Source organism: Plectropomus leopardus, chromosome 20, assembly GCF_008729295.1.
Source record: "Plectropomus leopardus isolate mb chromosome 20, YSFRI_Pleo_2.0, whole genome shotgun sequence".
Classification (NCBI taxonomy): domain Eukaryota; kingdom Metazoa; phylum Chordata; class Actinopteri; order Perciformes; family Serranidae; genus Plectropomus; species Plectropomus leopardus.
In genome coordinates this window covers 13,580,743-13,596,752 of record NC_056482.1, presented here as the reverse complement: position 1 = coordinate 13,596,752, position 16,010 = coordinate 13,580,743, and the positions used below count along the sequence as shown (strand labels likewise).

The window sequence follows — 16,010 nt, the reverse complement described above, 5'->3', positions numbered from 1 at the left end:
AAGTCAAGAGCACGCACTACGCAGCAAAATCTCGGGACCAAAACCTCCCCAGAAGTACACTGCATTTAAAAAAATGACTGCTTGACTTGAAGCAATCTCAGTAGACTGAGGAGTCTACTGATGATTTGATTCTGTGACTTTCAAGGGGCAGTCCTACAGACCTGCAGACCTATTTTCAAAGGCCCATGGCTTGTCATTCAAAATGTCCCACATGTAGCCTGCCACACAATAATTAATCAACCAAGTCCACTTTACATTTTTTTCTGTTCACTTAACAATGGCAGCACTATTTTATAGTTAATGAACCAAGTAGGAACTACACAAGCTGAACTAATGTGGTAAACAAGGTGGTGACGGCAAACAAACTGTTACCTAACAACAGACATTTCTTGCTAGGTAGCAGACATGGCCACAGCAAAGAATTGTAAAATTGAGAGCGAGGGCCCTTGCTTTTAGGAGCGGTGGAAAGTAGAATACTGAAGTTGCGTTTTTCTCATTTGTATGTGATTTTTTTTTTATAAGCCATATGATGTGGGAAGCAGCTGCCCACAAAGTATCTTACATTATCTAATCTGGCCCTCATTCAGATAAGTCCTAGTGTAAAGCAACTACAGTGACCGATGTAAAAACATGAAACATGAAACATGAACGACCCTATCTAGAGCCAGTGTTTGATTTGTCCATTCTGAACTACTGTAGAAACAGCGATATGTAGATATAAATGGCTTATTTTAAGGTAACGAAAACACAATTCGTATTTTCTAGTGATTATAAACTAATGGAAATATTGTTATGAATATAATTTTCCATTCTTGCTAGTAAATGCTCCTTAATCCTACATACCAGACCTTTAAGGACAGGATCATTTATTTAAATTGAAAGGTGTTTAAATGCATTTTTTCCTGTTTGAAACAATCATATCACTCTTATTGAAATAACCAGTGATTCTTGTCTGTTTCCCCTCCTCTAGGATACTTTGAAATGCCTTTCTTTGACCTCTGAAACACTCAGGATCCATTAATGCATGATAAACAGAGACATACTGGAGTAATACACATCTGCATAGGTGACCCACATCACCCATACACCAGGAGAAGACAGACTGAGCCAGGGAAAGCGGCTCCTGTCTTCTCTCGAGCCTCTCCCGGCCTGGTGGCCAACTGTTGGACGGTGAGCAACTGAGTCCAGCTTGGAGAGTCCGGGCTGCGGCCTGGCACCCTGCCCTTATGGGGCAGCAGCCGGGGAAGTTTGTAGGGGACCAGAGGAGACCAAGTCTGCCGGCCTTTATCAAGGGTGGAAAGAGAGAGTCATCACGCCATGGGACCCAGCCCTGTAATGTGTTTGCTGTACACGGTAAGAACAAATATTTCTTGACAGAAAATGTGTTTATCGAACTGTTAACAGTTTGCATAGTGCTCTGAATTTGTTCAATGACAATGTTAAGGATTAGCACAGCATCCTTTCGAGCGTCATACATCGCCACAGGCCAAGGATCAAACACCAAAAAAACTTATTTTTGTTTGTCTGCTTCATTACTTTTCAACAAACTAAATATCATAATAAAAACATGCAGACTGGCTTGACCACAGTATGTAGAGTGAAAAAAGTGAACGCAAGAATCCAAGATGCAGAAGATGTTACAATGCGAAATAAGAAATCACAAGAGCACACGAATAGCCTCAACACTACTGTGATTGCATCATCGAGAACGCAGCTTGCCAACCCAATATAAGACTTGCTTGCAGAACCTGGAGGAGAGAAAGTGGTGATCATTTCATAGCATGCAATAATATGTTTTAACTGCTTATAATCACACTTACCACTTAGAGATGGTATTATGAATCTGTACAATTAGTTGTCCATCATTTGAACAGTAAAGAGTGTGCTTCGTTTTGTAATGCTATACAACAACACATGACTTACTGCTGCTAGCAAGGCGGCCTTTAATCAAGCATATAATGTGCGGTAAATTGCAACCTGCTATGATGTTATAGTGGCTCACTTGGTATCTCTGGCATAGTTAACTGATAAATGAGTTATGCTCAATGTGATGACGCAGTGAAAAAACAAAACATCTGCCCTTGAGTGGTATTTGCTCACTCTAAAGTAAATATAAACAGAAGTAACTTTTGTGTTACATTTGAGCACACTTCACCATTTACATCTGGACGTTTGTTTACAGCTGTGCTTAGAGTCACACCTGCCGTGATGCAGCTATCTTAACATTTACTAAAAATAGTTCATTTAAACATTTACCAGTACATAATTTAACAGAGAAGCTATGCTCCTGCTATGTAATATACATTAGAAAGTTTAAAAAAGACTTTTTTGTACATTCAGCACTTTGAATATCTGTTCTGTTTACCTTAAGAGTATAATTTTACTTTTTGCACTTTAAGGCTCTCTGTATTTTATCATTTCTGAATTTATATTCACAATATAGATATTGTTCTAAAGGTGTTACAGGAAGAGTTTTAGATGTCAGAAGATCTTCACTGATAACATTGAGAAACATTTTTGTCAAGGATTTAAAATATCATTATACAATAAACAGAATGTAGAGCTTTGAGGTGTTTCTTGCTTGTGTAAAGGTATAGGTGTGTTTTACATACAGTGGTTTGACTTACTTACTGGCATTGGTATTGGTGATTGTATTTTAGTTTAGGTGATTGATCCTATGGTATGATATTTCCCAGCCTTCTGTTTGTTAAAAGAAATGAGAGTCCATACAATTATTTTGTATTTCTGACATTTGATTCTGCTGTCAGATTTCTTTGAATCCATTTAACAAACAAAAGCTTTTCATAATACGAAGAGGTCTTAAGAGATTGAAGCAAAGCAAATGAACCGAAGTTTCATTAAGTTAATTCTCCTCACCAGTTAAAGACATACAGACTGCTAACAACTTAGTAAGATCGCAAAGTCCTGTCCTCTAGACTTCAACAATTAATGGCTATTTTTCCATTACAGTGTCACCGCTGTCTTGTAAGGAAAAGTGCACTAATGGTTTTACAAAGTAAGAGTTCCTCCCATGCTGACACTTTCTTTGCATTTTTTAATTAATTGATTTTATCAGCGATCATTGAAATAAAATGCCAGTACAGGTACAGAGCCTCCCCCTGCTCACGTGACCCAGTATCCACTATATCACAGTTGAGGTAGTAGATGTCTCACCTGGTGATGTTTCTTCCTGGTCTGTGTATCTTTCAATTCACGACCATATAAAGCAGTGAATTTGTTTCCTGGTTAACTTTCCTCGTTGGAGGCTTTTGTTCTTTCTATTAGTTCGATGATTTGAAAGCAAACATGGCATTGTACAGAAATCAGACTTTTGTAGCTTCATTCATAACCCATAGAAACCGACAGTGACATCATTCAGTTACTTCATTTCTTGTTTTCAGAGTCAGTGGTTTGTTCTTTACTGGTTTTGGCTTATGAAAGTGCCTTCATGGTGGTTTATTTATTGCCCAGAATAACACAACACAATATAACCAAAGTACAGGGAGACCTTGTTCTAATCTCTACCATAAATCCAAAATAAAAAATGTGATAGTTTTTTTTTGTCTTTTAAATGTTGCAGCTTTGTCTTTGACTCACTGGGGGTTAGGACTATAAAACATCAAAATCTAGAGGCGAATCTTAGCATTTCTATCTCAAGTGATCAGTGGAAAGTATTGGTGAGGTAAGCAGAAAAAAATATCTTTTATTGCACATCAAAGTTTCAGAATATCCACCAGTTTAGGGAAATAAATATATTGGTTGAGAGATGGAGCTAAACTGTTTTGGCATTTAAAACTGATCACTTGCCATTGAACCGGATGCATGCCATGCATCCAGCTAACTGATAAGTTTACCAAATGTGTCTGTAGGGCTGTGAATGCCTTGGCAGGAATACTTTCCACTGACTCTCTAAGTCTTGCATAACACAGAGGGGGACAGGACAGGGAAGGTCAGAAAAACAGAATGAAAGCCTTTGCCGGTAAATGGATTGAATTTGGCAAAGGGTCAGTGACTTGTTTTCCCTCTCTGCCCCTTTCCGCCTGTGATGAGCAGGTTAGACTCTGAGAGGGGATGTGAGTCATCGTGCAAGATGAGAGCAATATCAACACATGATTTTACATCTATGTTTTTTCTTTTCTTCGTCGTGGTGAGCCCCAGCTAGTTAACACCAGGCCAGCCAGCGCCATGCTGCTTCTCAGCAGGCAGGTTTAGACCTCTGCATGCAGCTGCCTGTGAGAGAGACGGAGGCAGAGAGGGGCAAGCAAAGACCTGTCTCTGCTCTTGGCACCTCTGTGTACTGTACAGTGGGGAGGTATGAGCTCACTGACTAGCTAGCAGAGATCATACAGATCGAGCAGGGTAGTACATTTCTGGAATCATAACTCACACACTGTATTTCCAGGGTTTTTCTTCCCTGTGTGTGGTTCAGATAACTGAAATCTCCCTAAGTTGACCATGAAATTTGATGAATCATGGACTAGATTACAAGCTGCTGTAGGTTACCAGGCCTGTTTAAGAGACAGGTCTGAGCACAACAGAAGAGTGCACTTGATCACTTCTTTCTAGTCTAATTTTTGCAGTTTAGTTGTCATTAATTATTACAAAATCTGAACTCTTTTGACCGTACCTTGTCTCTACTAAACCAGTGCCATTTTTGGTGTGAAAGTCCAAAAGTAATTCGACTATAATAGAATAATTACGACAAAGAGGGTGTAGCCAAAATTAGTGTTAGTATGAGCTTTGCTATAGTCAGAGATTCTGTAAATACACTCACTAAAGTTAAACTGGTTCTGTCAAATATGCGCACCCCCCTCCTTCCTCCCTTAATTTTAGTATGCAGGAAGTGGAATTGCTGTGTAAAAGTATTCAACGAAGGCATGATGCCTCTCATATGTTTTCCTGCCATTCCCTGAAAAGGGCTGACGGAGGAAAGAGGAAAGCAGAGCGGGATTTGGAGGTTGGAGGGTTCAAAGGAAAGAGGATCACAACAACGTTGTCTGATCTGGAGGTAACTTAGTAATTGCTGTGCCCACATTTGACATTTGAGGAGAAATTTGCCCCCTGGTGGTTACATTTATTCATGGGCTTAGCGTGTTTTATTAGTGTGCAATGCAGTTGTGACCTAGATACCATTTTTATTCTAAAGTAATACACATACAAATGTATGTGTTCTCATGAAGCCCCCTTATGTAGAATATCCCCCAAAATAATAGTTTCTCATCGGGAACATGATAATGCAGAATAATCAGAGCTCATTTATTCAGTGTTACTCATGTGTGTGTATTCTGTTTAACCATGTATTATTCCTGTTAAGTGTTGAAAAGAAGCCGCTGTGTTCCAGAGATGCAGTCCCACAACAAAACAACCCAAAACATAACATACTGATGAACCGTGATGATCTGATAATAATTCCCCATCAACAATGAGCCAAAATGACTTCTTCCACTCTTAAATATTTGTTCTTTCTTTTAGTAGTTGTCTAATCTGGTGTAATTTGCTATATTACTTATTTAACTTATAGTACTGCTGCTGCTTCATATTAAAAACCTTTCACTGGCAAAGCTGTTAAGCAAACACATTGAAAATCAGTCATTGAGTCATTAGAACAGAGACTGTTAAATACAGCGCAAATTTAAAAGCCAAGAGAAACCATATCTTATTGTTTTTATGCCATCCCTGCGTGTGCATTTTGTAAGCCTTAGATAGAGAAAGACAATGACTACGTTTACATGCATGTTTACACTTTATTTCCGAATATGACGGTATTCCAAACTTGAAACAGGTAATGTAAAGAGCATATGCCATTTGAATATTTCAATGTAGCATTTTCCAATTGAGACATGTGGGATATGCCTGTATTATTCCAGTTTTAGGAGCATTCAACAACATATATATACAGTGCACTGGGAATATGCACCTCAGTTGGGGTTTTCAAGACGGTGGTTAAAGGCTGTGTCTGCATGGTTTTATAAGTCCGCCACTGGTGGTGAATCCTATTGTAACACAAAATCCTAAATCCCTAAATCCTATTTTGACACAAAGAAGCAAAATTGCTTAGGTGACAGCAATACCACTTTAATATTTTCACATGATAAACAACATGTCAGGGTACGTTAATCTAAGTATACACATCTGCATGTTGACCATAATATTAGTGAAAAAGTCATTTTTATTAGCTATATAAACAGCTTGGTAGGAATATTGTCTTTTAGGAATAAGGGCAGAAACCAGAATATTATGCGCATATAAATATAGTCACTAATGTGTATGTGCGATTGGCACTCCTGGGAGACAAACATTTTTGTTGTATTTGCTGGTGCAAATTTTTCACCGTAATGATTCGGCTTGTTTTGATACATCAGTGGTGAGCTCAAGAGCTGTACGCCACAGGGAAAACCTCTTGCATCTAATAAGGACAAGCTTCATCTTTTACCATGTGTTTCCAGTCACAGGTACCTCAACTGTATGAATATATTTACATACATGGAGTGTATTTATTACACTATGTTGCCTCTGAAAGAATGTACTCCCACCAGAGTCAGTAATGCAGCTTTTATAACAAACTATCGTTCTCAATATACATTACATTATTGTAGGTTTTTTTAAGAGAGTAGTTTCTGTTTAGTCCTCTGTTTGTTTAGTCATTTACATTTCATGAAAATACACCTTTTTATAAAGCTTCATCTATTAGCTGTAAATCCCCACAAAACTACTGGACTAATGGGAAAACAACAACAACAACAACAGCAGGAAACAGTGTAAGGCTTTAACAGACGGCGGTTTTGGCATGTGATTGGCTACTGATTGCCCTCATTGTCTGAAATTTTGACTGCAGCCAAGTTTCATTTGTACACAACATATGGAGAACAGTGCCAACCTGTGGTCAACAGCCAGTTAGGTTACAGAAAATCCACGGACCTCTGGCATGTTGTGTCTTGCTTGGATAGCTTTCAATGCGGGCACAACAGGACTTACTCATGAGCTTTACCCCGCATTTCTTCCCTGTTCGACGCCTTTAGGTTAGACTGGCAGAGCATCAAGTATGTTCAGAAAACAGGAAAACACAGCACACAGGTTAACATTGTGTAAATGAGCAACTAAATAAACTATCTGATGCACCGTCCACGCCCCACAATAATCCAGGTTCAAGTCCAGTTAGGAATCCTTGTTGCATGTTATCCCCCACCTCTCTCTTGTTTTTTTTTCTGCCTGCTCTTTTGCTATCTAATAATCACACTTACAACTAGCTAATAAGACTATGGGAGGTTGTGTATTCCAGCAGCATATACATATCTATTGATCGGCTACATAGGTTCTGTTAATAATCTTCAGTGCAAATGAACAGGCTTCCATTTTTAAGTGACCTAATTCATGTTTTTTTAAAAGTTGTATTTTGGGCTTAGGTTTGACAGTCTAACCCTTCCCCTCATGTAGCCTTTCAGTGACATCATTTGACTTCTGTGTGTGTGTGTGTGTGTGTGTGTGTGTGTGTGTGTATATGTGTGTGTTTTCTACAGCAGCTGCATTCAGGGTTTTCGCAGTAAGTGAATCCATTTCTCTTTTAGTCTGTCTGGCACTTTCTTGGCTGGAACTCGAGGAAACTATACAGTCTATACACCAAATCTCCTCCCATGATCCCTGTGGGTTCGTAAGACGGGGGGAGAGTGTGTGTGTGTGTGTGTGTGCACTTATGCGCGTGTGCATGCACCCACGTACATACCCACGCATCAGGCGCCTTGCAGTAATGCTCATTCGGGCCAGCTGTTAGGCCCCTGGTGCCTTGTCCTTCGCCGTGACTGGCCATGTCTCCAGACTAATGGGCATAAACACACACACACGCCCACACACACACACACACACACACACACACACACACACAGACAGACAGACAGACAGACAGACAGACCATGTGCAACAAGTAAAAGAATGTTTCCCTTATCTGATCTGTTTACCACTTAAAGGAACAGCTCACCCCAAAATGAAAAATACATATTTGTCCTCTTACCAATAGTGCTATTTATTAATCTAGATTGTTTCGGTGTGAGTTGCCCAGTTTTGGAAATATCGTCCGTCTCTTGAATATAATAAAAATAGATGTCACTCAACTTGTAGTGCTTAAATCACCCCCAAAAAATACATTTGAAAAACTCAACATCATTGTCTTTTTCCAGAAATCATGACCCAGTTATTCAAGATAATTCAGAGACCTTGTTGTGAGCAGTTGCATGTAGGAACTATTTTATCTCTCCCAAACTACACCCATGAACAGTGGAACTGTGATGGATGAGAGGCCTGTGATTGAGACAGTGTGAGATGTAAACATTAATGGCGTCCTTTTTAGCTGAGCTGTGAAGTTAGCTAGCTCAGTTGTGCTAGTTGAGCTAGCAGTAGATGCAAGACTCCCTCTGCACGGCAACTCATACCAAAACATTTTAGATTGATAAATAGCACTACAGCTAAGAGGACAAACGTGTATTTTCAAATATGGGGTGGACGGTTCCTTCAACCTTGATAGTGGTTTATTGGACTTTTGTGAGTACACTTAGAAAAGTTTGCCTGCAAAATTTACTGTTAATGTCTTTTTTTTGTCAGAAAAAGTGTGTGTGGGTGTGTGGGGTGTGTGGGTGTGGGTGGGTGTTTGAGAGACATTTGTCCCTTGCCGGATGACACCTTGCTGATTAGTGAGTGTTTTCCCCTCTCATCAAGTTATGACCACCTGGAAAGGAGTCCACTTTACTACCACCCTTGCTAAAGACTAGCCAGAACAGCTGTGTTTATAAATCAAGGCAGTCCATACCTCACAAGTTCCCTCTGTTTAACTCTTGCAATCAATGTCCACCAAGACTTCCAGGACACCATTATGGCATGTGCTGCTGGCTCAAAATGTTCAGAAAATGCACGACAAATACACAGTATTATATTATGTTCAGATCTGAAAAAGTTGATAAAGTCAAGTTACTTCTCCACAAAGACACAGATTACCACGCATTTCCCACAGTAAACTAGAACCAGATTAATCTACTTTGTCCATCTAATTATAGTCCTGTCTGCACAAGAGTGGTCTACGGTAAGGAGGCACAATTATTATGGTGTTAGAACAGTTAGAACAATGACAATTTAGGTATTTTTTAGCAAGTTCACACAGTTTGAGATGAGAAGTTAAACATGAATGCCATTTTTGTTGAACTGTGATTTTTATAAGACTGTAGGATAAGGCTGGAATGAAAAAATGCTCTGCAGTGTGTCTATTTTTATAGATGGCAGTGTTTTACATTGGTAAGAAATAATTCTTGTTCCTGCTGTTAATAGGAATAGTCCAAAGAAGACATTTTGACTTGCCATTATAGGTAAAGCACAGGTGCTATTAAAATACAATGGCTCTGTTTTATCCAAGTGTTACAGTAAGCTGTGACATTGAGCCAGTTTGCACAATATCAGGGCCTTGAAACTTAAGCAGTAATAGGGTTCAACTTTACTTGTGTGCTTTTTCCTGTGATATGCCAAAATGTTGCCATGCCATCTCATTGAAAAGTTCTATTTTATTAGTAATTTATCTGATCAGTACCATATCAGCAGATTCCTGGCCTACAGCCTCTTCATCCTCTGCCTCTTGAGGCCTGGTCTGCTGTTTTCTAGTGAATCCCTTGTGTTTGTGATCTGTTGCACCAGAGGTGTGTTGAGTAATAATGTGTATTTTACACAGAAAAAAAGGGGAAAGAGAGAGTTGAATATAGGGTAAGCTGCAGCAGTGGAGTAAAGAATGTGACCTCTTGTGCATTCCTCCCTCAAATAACTGGTGCAATCCCCCTCCTTCCCTCCCTTCATCCCTCCCTCCCCCTTTCCTTTCTTTTCTTTGTATCCCTTCCTCTTTTTGTCTATTTTTTCTGGCCATTGTCTCTTTGTGTTTGTTTGTCTTGGTCTCATTTTAATTTTTTATTGAGTGGATTTTACATTTCACGGAACATTTTATAGACGTGGAGAACAATAGCAAATATGAGGGAACGGGCTGAATTGAATAAGAAGTGACCAGAACATAAGCAGCGAGCATTAGTAACAGTATATCAGTGTATTCAGAGTGTAGAAGTTTAGAGTATATGTGTATATTTTTATGCAATATGTTTACGCTGTTGTGCATTGTGCTTTTTTGTTAATACTTAACTGCTTTTTGCCATTATTTCTGCCATGTCTGACAAACTCATGTCACCTTGTATGTACATTAATGAATGGTTGATATATAGCTACTGTGATACCTGTCTTTGGTTGGTCCATAAATTTAAAAAACGGTGCACCATACCATTTTTTTTTTAGTTTTGAAAAGGCAAATCTTTATTTTGAAAATTTGCAGATGTACATGTGCACTCATCAATCTTTCAGACTTCAGTTTACAACAGCCACTTTTCCCATATGGAAATGTAATATATCTACATATATTGAATTTCCATATATGAAATGTATGTACATTAGTAAAAGCACATGCACTTTTATGTACAAACTAGATACTATTTTTTTATCTAAACTTTTAAACTAGAATTTAAAAAAATAAAATTAAATAAATTTATATTAAACTGCTTAAATTATTTCAGCTGTTGATCAGTTTTAACTGCTAAAATTGAGAAATAATCGGCTGCTTGTAAAAAAAAAAAATATATATACTATGACTTTTTTGACATTTAGAATGATTAATTTTTTGACCATTTGCTGTAGTATGGCATTTCGCGACATAATATACAGTGGTATGAGTTTTTAAATTTTGACTTTTCTTTTGAAATTCTACACGATAAACCTCTTCAAAATGTTATACTATGACTTTTTTTGACATGTAAAACGATTAATTCCTAACCCCTAATCCTACTATAGTTAGCCATTTTTTAGCATTTTAAATGTTGACTTTTTGGACCATTCTTTTGACATTCTGCACTATAATATTCTTTAAAATCCTTCAGTTTTATACAGTTTTATTGACATCTGGGACAATGACTTTTCAACTATTTTTTCCACATGCTGTAGTATGGTGTTTGTTCACATACTAAAAAAAACAACTTTTTTTCAACTTTTCATTTCTTAAGATTATTTTTTGAGGCCTTTTCCCTTTTTTTTATAGGGCAGTTAAACAGAGACAGGAAAGTAGGAGGAGAGAAGGGGATATGACATGACTTGAACCTGGGCCACTGCAATGGCCTTAGGCATGTGGGGTACACACTCGACCTGGTGAGCTTGAGGCTGTCCTGATCTTTCAACACTTTTAATGTTCCCTTTGTGGACCCTTTCTTCCACATTGTATACTATAATTATGAAGTAAAATAATCCTGAAGTGGCAAACAAAAGCTCAAACCAAAGTTTTTTCCATACACATAAGGTACACAATGTTTTACACAGAACAATTGAATGTGTAAGCATGTCGGTTTAGGACAAACAGTACTGTTAGGTCTTTGACTCTCACTCTGGTTTTTGTTATTTGGATTCACTTCAGTGTTTGCAACAGTGCATGTTGTGAAATCAGGGTTTGTGATAGAGCAGTTTCTGACAAGAAGATTGTTATTTAATGAAATATCCATTTATTTATTGAACACTTGCGGAAAGTAACTTTTTTTTATTTTTTCTAATACTGATATTTGCTTTAAATTTTGTTGGCTTGGTTTTAATGTTTACTATTTGGACATCCATTGTTGTTAACTTCCAGTCAGGACACACACACACACACACACACACACACACACATACACACATACAGTACATACAACACTCACATGCATACCAAGAAACTCCAACTTGGGTTAGGAATGCAGAGTGGCAGTTCTTCGCCACCTGGGTCCACACACACACACACACACACACACACACACACACACACACACACACACTCACACCCCCGGTTCCCCTCTCCATGCCTGAGCAGGCAGCTCCAGACGCAGCTGCTGTTTTCTCTGCAGACAACCTGCTACCTTGGATGCCAGCTCTGACTTTTTGTAAAAATTTCAGCCATTTATGGGCTCTCTTAGTCAGAGAGCCTCACCATGCAGATTACAGGATAAAAATCTATGAGGACATGATTTTAGGGCATTTGCCTTTTGCTTGAGAAAGCCTTTATATGAGGTTGGTTTATCCTAGAGTGACATTATCTTGAGTTCTACTTTATAAAATATTTTTATAATTTGATTTGAGCAGGAATGAATAAAATCCTCTCCACTTAGGCATCGTCTAGCCGGTTACATTATTGTCTGGTTTGCTTTTTTTCCCCCTCTGCAGTCCAGTCCATACAGTACTGGTATGCTGTCCTGTCCCTTTGTGTTGTGTTAAGCGCCTCTTCATAGCGCTATAAGAGGAGGCCTGCTATGCTTGCTGCATCTGGATCCACTTAGACACAAAGAAGAGCCCGAGCAGCTACACTGCTGCAGCCCGAGAGCCTCATAGCCAGCGTCATTCTTCGATGTATCTGTTTCTGTTTTTACCCCAATGGGCATACAGACAAATGGGGTCCTTCCCCAGGCGTCTAGATAACATCTCAAAGACGTTTAAGGTTGATAGTCTGTAGAAACACACACTCTGCCATGTTTACTGTCTGTCTGCTCTTAATAAAGTGTCTTTGCTGTCGAATTCATAATTTAGACCCAAAGTTTTAGTAGAAGTCTCAGCTTCTCTTTCTGTAGCTGTAGAATTGCAAACCTCCCACTCATATATACACACGCTCCCTTTTCTGCTTTCCCTTCTGAAAGAGTTTGGCTCCCTTGGTCTGCACACTCATAAAACAATGAAATATAAAAAGTTGTGCTTTCATTCCAGCTCTCTGGGTCAACTTGAGTAGTTTAGCTAAATTCTGAAAATGACTGGATTAGCACCCTCTCCTCTCCAAACAAGGTTTCTGAGTAGGCCTCATTCGTCTCTTAATATTCCCAGAACTTTTGAACATGACGATTAGCGCAACATTTTATCCCTGTGAAGTGATTGATAGTTGTGTGCATTTGACCTGACTCTCTGTTTGCTTAAAGTATGAAATTTTAACTCCTGGCTAGCATGCATACATTTCTATTCTCCGCAGGTTTGCATATTTTTGGCGCTACATAGTTTTGTCTGGGCCTACAGCAGTGTACCGTGTGGAGAAATGAGCAAAGGTTCTGCTTAGTCACCTGGTTTGTGTTGCCCTATTTTGTGTCTGTCATTGTGATAAAATGGGTTCTCCAGTCCCGTTCCAATAGGTCGGCTGGGTATAACTCACTCTGTCTCTGCTCTGCATGCTAGCAGGTCTGCCAGGCCCGTCTGTATTAAAGATTGTTGTAAAGTCGAGCTGACAGTGGACTGTTAACGGGTCACCTCAAATGAGAGGGATTTGGCTGGAGAGAGAGCGAGTTTGTTTGCGAGCAGATACATGAGAGCATGCACATAAAGTGGAATAAAATGTGTTAAACGACCTCTGGGTCAGTTTCACTGTTATTTTACTTGAAACCCGCCTACTGTTTGGTCCTTAAGTGTCCACTCTCCCTGTGGACAATACTAAGTGGAGAATTACGTGCAACTCTAAACCCCTTAACCTCATGTGCCAGTCTGCACGAGTCAGACATTCTGGCTGCGTTCTCTAGAGGGCCTGAGTAAACAGCCACATGTGCACACAGTGACATCCATAGACAACATACATACCTGATTCTTGAATGTCTGATATTTAAATACATTTGGGTGTTACAGGTTGCTGTGGCAGTGTAGTGGATGATGAACCATGTGCAGTGCAGATTACTATTAGGAACCTATGCAGCTTTGTCTCTCTCCCTGTCTCCCACCCTCATCCTCCTCTGTAATCAGAAAGCTTACTCAGTTAAATGTGTAATAACTCCTTTTTTCATGAGGGACAGGATTAATGCCAGGTGTTGCGTGGTTTAATTTCTAAAATTATTAGGCAGCATAATGAATGAGTCCTTAAATATTATTGTAGTATTGTAACATTTAAAGGCAACATCTTCTCACCAAGTGTCAGTTTCTCATACAAGTTAATGGCGTACATTCATACACATGACACGTGAAAATGTTCATAGTAGATGTCATTATCAGTTTATCGTGTAATGGTACTAGGCTGGACAATATGGAGAAAGTCAGATATCACAGTATCGATATATTGATTTATTGCCCAGCCCTTGTATGAATGATTGAGGTGCATTTTTGCATAGTGAGTTCTGGTGAAAAGAATATTTAAGTGTAAAAGTAATGCCTTGTTCATAATTGACAGTTGTAATTTGAATTTTAATGATATGAATATGTGACAATGAAAATATGGATTCATGTCAACTTTACCAAAAATGCTATTATATCAGCGTAGTTTGAATCATAATGCTGTTGCTGCCTTAGAATTTGGGAATACAACCTGTTCTCTGCTTGAACAGAAGAACAGAATTTCAAGAACAGAATCAAGAAAGCAGGAGGGGGGGTATATGAGAGTAAAAGGAGCAAAATCCATCCCGTGGGTGGATGTACGTCAGCTAACTGTTAACATACACAGCTTGGATTATAAAACGCGAGCGAGCGATTCTCCTATGAGCTCACTGCCAAACAATGTGCTTCATGTTTCTCCATCTGCAACCTTTTTTCCTTTTTCCTCCTCCATTTTTATAGCCCCTCTCCTCTTCCCTTCATCCTCTCATCTCCCCAACACTTTGTGACTGCGGTGAGTTAATGGGCCTTTCTCAGAGTTTGAGGAAGCCTGCATTTCTTCTTAATTGGTGTTTGGGGTGGAGCATGAGAGAAACACAAATGTTTGCCATACCAGCATTGCAGCGATGATGTAGGCCTGGTGCCATGTGACTGGATGTTCAGGGTATTGAGGTCATTGCTTGCAAAGCAACTAAGACATTAGCCATAGATGCTAATGAGAGCATCACTGCCCTCACCAAACAGACAAGCATATAATAACTTTAGGGATCAAGACTAAAAGATGTAGCAGATAGTGTTAGGCCAGTCCGTGTCAGTAATGCCAACTTTGATTTTGAGTTATTTGGATTCCCCCCAATTCAAAATGAAAATCTTAATCCTGATCCCTAATGCAGAAATCGTTTGACAACTTCATGCCTTCATGACATTTTTTCTCACTCTCATTTCCTTGCCCTTTATTACTTGCCAAGACGTCCAGTCAACCCTTCATCCAGCAGTATTTGCAGATGAAGCCTTCTGTTTGACAGAGTTTGTCAGCCCACTACAGACATAGAAATAAATTAAGATATCACAACTTTAACTTTTAAGATAGAAATAAAAGCTGTTAAAAACCATTGCAACTGGTGGATTTTCCGATATTGAGAATATTTTTAGTTGGTGCTTTTGTTCCCTGATTGGAAATTCCAGTGAACGGGTCAGCCAGTAAACTGGTTGGACACACATGCCATGGTGTCATCAGGCCGGCTTCCCACCAGTGTGTAATCATCCACTTGACTGGGCCTCTTATCTCTGGAGAATTGTTTGTCATTAAATGGAAAAATATTTGCCAGACATAGTCAGGAAGACTACGTCTAGTGTTGTGTTATTTATTTATTTTTTTCCTTTTGTGGTTTTAATCTTCAACGTAATGATGTCTGACAATATTTTTTAGCCTATATAACATGAGTGGAATAAAATAACAGAACACATAACAATTTCCTGCAATAAAATAAAGAGCACCTCAGAAATATATAAAGAGTTTGACAATCTTTCAGAAAACAACATGAGATTGACAACACACGGTGCTGCGTGGCAATTGTTTTGAACTGTATTATATTGTATGGATGCTAATGATGGTGGTCACTGCCTGTAGGTTGTCTACTATAGTAAGAAAAATATATAATTGTCATGTGTGTTGTCCTGTTACTAATGGAAGAACAAGCATTTTTGCGGAATTTTAACATAATTTGAGCAGGGATTTATGCTGTGGTTAGCTGGACCAACAGATTGTTGGTCAATGTCAGGCCAACAGTAAGTGTCTGTTGACCTAGTTTTTGTGGTGTTTCCGGCACTGTTGGCTTTCTATTTGGCTTATTCAGCATGTTGAATCAGCGTCAAAG

The 16,010-nt window shown here is 39.0% G+C and overlaps 1 protein-coding gene across 1 annotated transcript in view; it reads left to right on the top strand.

Moving 5' to 3' along the window:
- Positions 1–1,039: 1,039 nt before the first annotated feature.
- Positions 1,040–16,010, top strand: part of abl1 (c-abl oncogene 1, non-receptor tyrosine kinase) — a 37,682-nt gene continuing 22,711 nt past the window's right edge. Inside the window, exon 1 of the mRNA XM_042508837.1 lies at positions 1,040–1,353. Within this exon, the coding sequence (XP_042364771.1) occupies positions 1,227–1,353 (127 nt within the window). The 5' untranslated portion in view covers positions 1,040–1,226. The remainder of the gene's footprint in view (positions 1,354–16,010) is intronic.